This window comes from Lepidochelys kempii, chromosome 6 (assembly GCF_965140265.1).
Source record: "Lepidochelys kempii isolate rLepKem1 chromosome 6, rLepKem1.hap2, whole genome shotgun sequence".
NCBI classification, from domain to species: Eukaryota; Metazoa; Chordata; order Testudines; family Cheloniidae; genus Lepidochelys; species Lepidochelys kempii.
The window spans coordinates 121878190-121884189 of NC_133261.1; the positions used below are offsets into that span (position 1 = coordinate 121878190).

The 6000-nt window shown below is 40.9% G+C and overlaps 1 protein-coding gene across 3 annotated transcripts in view; it reads left to right on the top strand.

Annotated features, from left to right (window-relative positions):
* Positions 1–4793, top strand: part of RTN1 (reticulon 1) — a 202176-nt gene extending 197383 nt beyond the window's left edge. For all 3 annotated transcript variants that reach the window (XM_073349958.1, XM_073349959.1, XM_073349960.1), the window contains 5 exons: positions 288–426; positions 1596–1665; positions 2104–2150; positions 2258–2316; positions 3783–4793. In XM_073349958.1, the coding sequence (XP_073206059.1) occupies positions 288–426; positions 1596–1665; positions 2104–2150; positions 2258–2316; positions 3783–3825 (358 nt within the window). In that variant the 3' untranslated portion in view covers positions 3826–4793. The remainder of the gene's footprint in view (positions 1–287; positions 427–1595; positions 1666–2103; positions 2151–2257; positions 2317–3782) is intronic.
* Positions 4794–6000: the final 1207 nt, after the last annotated feature.

Below are 6000 nucleotides of genomic sequence, written 5' to 3' on the forward strand. Positions count from 1 at the left end.
AATGGCAAAATATGGCGGGAAGAGCCACAGGAGGAGCCGTGTCAAGTTTCTTCCCCTTGGCCTCCTCTCATAGATTTTACTATTGGATGAGGCAATGAGGTCCATAGTTGTCCAAGGGTGAAATAGCCATGCAGGGGGGTAGTGGTGGTATTGAGAGTTCTGTGGCTGCTACAGCTGCAGAGAAAATGAGCTCCAGGGTAGTAGGGAACAGCAGGGGGAGAACAGCACGAGAGTAAACAAACTGCAAACTTGCCTGTGTTTCGTAACTGGATCTGTGTTTCTGGCAGAGCCTACCTGGAGATGGAAATGTCTCTCTCACAGGACCAGATTCAGAAATACACAGACTGTCTCCAGTTGTACGTGAACAGCACAGTCAGAGAGCTGAGGAGACTCTTCCTTGTCCAGGACTTGGTGGATTCCTTAAAAGTAAGATTTGCTTAACCATTTTGAATCCCATTGGAGAGGAGAGATTTTACAGAGCAGAGCACTGCTTTCCTTAGTTTCCATAATGATAGTGCCTTGACAAAACCTAGATGTGTGTTACTGGACAGTATAAAGGTTCTGCTCTTGTTCTCTCTCTCTCTCTTTTTTTTTTTTTAACTAATAACTTTATATACATTAGTGATTTAACATTACACATTGGAATTGAGTGATCCATGACATAAGAATTATTAAAGATTTTGGTCCAGATCCTCAGCTGATGTAAAATGGCATAGCTCCGCTGAAGTCAATGGAGCTTCTTTGAGTTACTCCCTCTAAGGAGCTGGCCCACAGAGCGCTTTGTTTTCCACCATACTACACTCCTCCTGCAAGGTACCCGGGACTTGGCTAGCAGCGCGGTTGCCCATACACTCGCTGGAACCCTATGAGACACTGGGATGTGATTCTCCACCTCTTCCTTGCCCACCAACCCATCCCATCCCTCAGCTATGTCATTTTCTGCTGCAGAAGAATGTCCCTGTTACTGCTCAGCCATAATGGTTATTTATTATCTGTTGTTTTAGGAGTACCCAAAAGCGTGTTAGGTGCCCCCATGCCCCTCAGAACAAAGAGGAGACTGTCAAGAAGCAAGCCATTTGGACTTGAGCTCTTTTGAAAATTTTACCCATAGTTCCTGCCTCGAGGCTTACAATCTAAAGCGTCAATCGTGCAATGTACCCTGTGCAGGAAGACCCCTCTCTTCAGTGAGGCTCCACACAGGTGCAGGGGTCTGCCTATGCTGAGCTCATTGCAGGATCAGGCAAAAACGCAATGAAGAGGATGAGGAGGGGAACTGCAGGGGGGATGGTAGTGGAAGGAAGGATGGGGTTATGTAAAAAAAAAAAAAACAGTGGGATGGCTTACCTTGGTCTGCACCCTTCCTAAAAATTTGCAGGGTTTTTTTTTTTTTGCATTGGTTTTGAAAGTGTATCAAAAATTAAAGTCACCTACAGCAGATGTCCCTAGTTCCTAAGCATGCTGGTATTCTAGCTAGTTAAGTGAAGCTAACGGAATAATAATATGCCCATATGCTAGCTAGTTAAATGAAGCCATTTATTCTTGTGCTGACAATTTCAGTGATTGTCAGGAGATCTAATGATTTGTTTTTAATTTAGTTTGCAGTACTAATGTGGCTGCTGACTTACGTTGGAGCTCTCTTCAATGGCCTGACTCTTATGATCATGGGTAAAGATCATCATTTATTTTAAGATCTGTTTTTAAACGTGTATTAACCATGGCAATTTTTTTGTTAGAAAAACCAGCATAGTCCCGCATTGTCTCACCTCTGAAATGTGCTTTCTCCACAGTTAGACAATTATCTTTGTTCTACTTACTAATACATATTCATCTTTATTTCTTATTCTGTTGGCCCCTGACATATATCAGCCAGTTGCTGTGCTTAGTGGCTTCTCAGCTGCTGGATACATAGTGATATAAATTTCACATTTGGAAGATTCAGGCAGGGTTCAGTTTTAATACAGCTTCTTGAATCATCTCTTGGGACAAAATGACATCATGTGCTTTTTTGCCTCCTCTTTCAAGAGGAAACTAGATAATGCATCTTGTTTTCTGTGAATAACAATCTCAACTGCAGAAATTTAACACTGTTTGTTTTTCCCCTAGCTGTGGTCTCTATGTTTACTCTACCTGTTGTATATGACAAGTATCAGGTAAGTCAAATGACTGTACAATAACTATCATTCAGATTGGATGTGTGAATGGTTCTAGCTTTCCAAGACCCTGTTGATCTTCAGATGTCTGTTTTTGCTCTTTGTAGGCACAGATTGATCAATACTTGGGACTTGTGAGGACCCACATAAACACTGTCATGGCAAAGTGAGTTGAACAGCAGATTTTTACAAGAAGCATACCTTAGGTTCACTTGTGTCCTTAGGGCACATCCATACATTGGGGATGGCATGGAAGGTTATGGCCCCAAGGGGAGCAAAAGCAGGAATTCTGCCACTGAGAGAATGCCCACCAGACCTCCTCAGTGCATAGAGGGAATGTGCCCGAAGCCACACACCCCTTTCTGGAGAGCAACATACTGCCACCTGCGGCCTAGTCCTATGCTGCAGACCAGTGGATATCAGGGGAGGAATCACATCCCTGCATCCTCCTTTCCACTCTCCTTCCCGTTTGGGTAGCTATGAAGGGAGCAGCCCTGGCACTCCCCTGAGTTCCTTACACAGGCTGGATAAGGGAGAAGATGCTCTTTGCTCCCTTTCCTCACTGCCCAGCCCCAAAAGGGCTGGAGGCAACTTGGCCCTTGATACTCTGGGCTTATTTCATCCACTCTTTGTGAATATAACGGCTCATAATAAACTAATCTGATATTGACATGGATGGTTGAGGTGCTTCTGCAGATGAGCAATGCTGTTGTCATGAACAATCTTCTTGTTCAAGAAAATTTGCCTTCTGTATGTTCAAGTGTGAAGCCAATATGTGCACTCACTCTTATGCTTCATGTGCTGAAGAATTAAAATTCATCAAGTGCAGAAAGATGGCCAAGGGTTTGGCCCCATTTTAAGTTCTCCAAATGGGGCTTAAGTGGGACTTCACGGGTGCATGGACCTGGTGCTGGTGCACAGTGGGGGATGTCACCCCAACATTTCATTTGGGCACCGGGCTTAGGACTCACCTCACATAGAGAAACAAATTGTAGCCCTTTACTTATAGTAACAGTTAGTGTTTGCTGTGACCTAAATAGCTGGAGAGCTCCGGGTTGCAGATCTGTCCAACAGCCACCTCTCTCTCCCAGCCTCTGACCACATTTCGTTGGGGTTGTATAGAGCCGCTCTGATCTACACTCCTGAGCACTCGAGATCTGCTGTATTATAAAGATTGACCAAACAAACTGAACCCCTGGCTCTGAGCACCACTATCTTCTGGGGATGTTAAAAATCAGGATCCAAATTTTGTATTTTAACCGTATCGCTAGTTTGTTACAGATGATAACATATGGTGGGAAATCAAAGGAACGGCAAGTTCACTGAGTATATCCCGGGTATATATGAACTGTTAGACCCTGACTGCTCACTCCTGTGCTCCTGGGTACAAGGTCCAGCTCATCCATGTGGGCAGGCTTTCTTACCCCTTTCCCATTTCTTTCCTGTGCAGGTGTGTAGTTTAACCCACAATCTAGCCCTCTTTGTTTCTAGTTGTTACACACACATCTTTACCAAGGCACCGAGAATGAAGGCTTAAGCAAAGGTGACCTTTTAGCTAAGAAAAGTCACAATGCTATGAAATGATTTTGATTAATTGCCATCTCACAGTGTAATCCTATTTTTTACACCTAGGATTCAGGCGAAAATCCCAGGCGCTAAGAGAAAGGCAGAGTAAAGCAGACCTCAAGAATCCATCAACAACAGTAGTGAATAATGGGGGAATCTGGAGTGCAAACAGCTCTGCTTTTACACTTTATTGCAAATTTATTGTTCCTTTTTTTTTTCTCAACACCATGTTCTTAAAACACAAAAGCAGCTCTTTTTCCTTGCTGCTTGTGTACTCTTAGAATATTTGCAATCACTTGTGTCAAGCACTAAAGTATAGTAAAGAGAAAAGTGTACTAGATGTGGTTTTTGTGTTGCTTATAAAGTGCATGATGGTGAGAGCCTAAATAATATTGATTTTTTAAGTGTTTTTTCTTCTATTGGCATTGCTTCTATAACTTTAATGTTACATGTGGCTAGGGCTTTCCTGCTTAGTGCACTGATGCAATAGTTAAAATTGCTTCTATGTCACTGGGTCGCTGGTTGGGTTCATCTTTATTAACTATATAGAATTGTGGGCTAATGTTTTAGTGTTTTCCAGCACAAATGGAATAAACAGTAATCAGTACTTATAGTAATCAGTTTTGTATAACTAAAAAACAAAACAAAAACCCAGTACTTTTGTTGTAAGGGATTGATGGGCTGATTTACATGTATGGTAACTGGAGAGTTCCAGCTTGTTAAATTTATTACACTTTGTATTACATTCTCTGTAGTTCCTAATGGACTTACTTATGGACTCTGAATATTTGCACTTATGTACTTGATACCGAATGCAGAAATAAATGTTACTAAACGTACAAAGTTCTCCCTCTTGTTGCCATTGGGGTCACATTAGAATTTGTAAAATCAATACTCCATCTGCAAAAAGATTAGGGCTTGTTTGTTGGTCTCTGGGAGCTATTTATGCCTATTCCATGCAGTTTTGCCACTACAAAATTGTTCAATCCCAAAAGATTGTCTGTACTTAGTTCATTTAGCAGTTTCACATCCTGATGAGTAAACAATGGAAATAAAGCAAACTTCCTAGTGCCAAAAGTTGTTTATTTTGTTGGTGTCATTACTACATTTCAGGCACATGTAATGGTCAATGAATTCTCTTGAAAGTTGCCTGATTACCTACTTAAACATGGGCCAAATCAGACACAACACAACTCGGAAAGCAGTCAAAATGGCACTGGCCATTGTTCAGTCTCACCATACCCAGTAGTTTGACTGTTTTAGCACAGATTTCAAGGGATAAAGTGGGCAAGCTGGAGTAGTCCATATTGATCACAGGTGCTGAGAACCAAAATGAGCACTTCCTTCAGTTCAAACCTGGTTTACAAAGCCTTTTATAAATTGAAATTTAGTTTGAGAGCCAATAGATTAAAGCAAATCCCTATTGGTTGGGGCTGGTTGAAAATTTTCCATGTCCATTGTTTTTTGACAAGAACTTCGAGGCTTGACAAAATGAAAAGTTTCATGAGAAGTGTTTGCTATCTGTGAAAAATTTTGACTTTTCATTTAAACCTGAAAACCAGAATCTTTTTGACCATGCATTTATAGGTTTTGGTTTTTAGCCTGCAGTTGAAATTTTCTTTAGAAGACTTTTTCTACAGAGAGAATGGGGGGAAAGGGGATGGGAATTTCTGACTAGCTTTAATGTTGATGTCACTGGTGTATATATTTCCTCTCAGAAAATTAAGCTTCATATCTAACATGAGCTCTTGGAGCATTGAGCATTTGTCTGGTCTTTTGTGAACTGAAATTGTTCCTTAAATTCATCTATTTCCTATCTCTAACTGCCCAGTCACTTTGCCAACACATTCCTCAATCATGGATTAGCCACCATTGTGCTAGGCACTGTACAAGCACACAAAACAAACAGGTGGTTCCTGCCCCAAAGAGTTTACAAACTCCTACAATTTGAATGGCGTAACTATTGATTTACGGCAGCATAAATGAGAAGAGAATCCGACTCCTAGGGAAAAAATGATCCAGCAATTGCAGAAATACACCTGCATTGTTCCAGCTTTGAGTTATTTAATCTTCAAGATGAGTCTCGCCCTTTTTAACATTTATATTTAAATATCCTTTTTAAGCTTATTATAACATTTTATAAACCTCAGCTACATATATATTACAACAACATCTTTGTAGATCAAAGGCTAAAAACTCCAGATTGATATATTTTTCTTTTGATCCAATGGAGTAAATTTCTTTTAATTGGTGCAGTTATGAGAGTGTTTAATTTGAAGCCAGT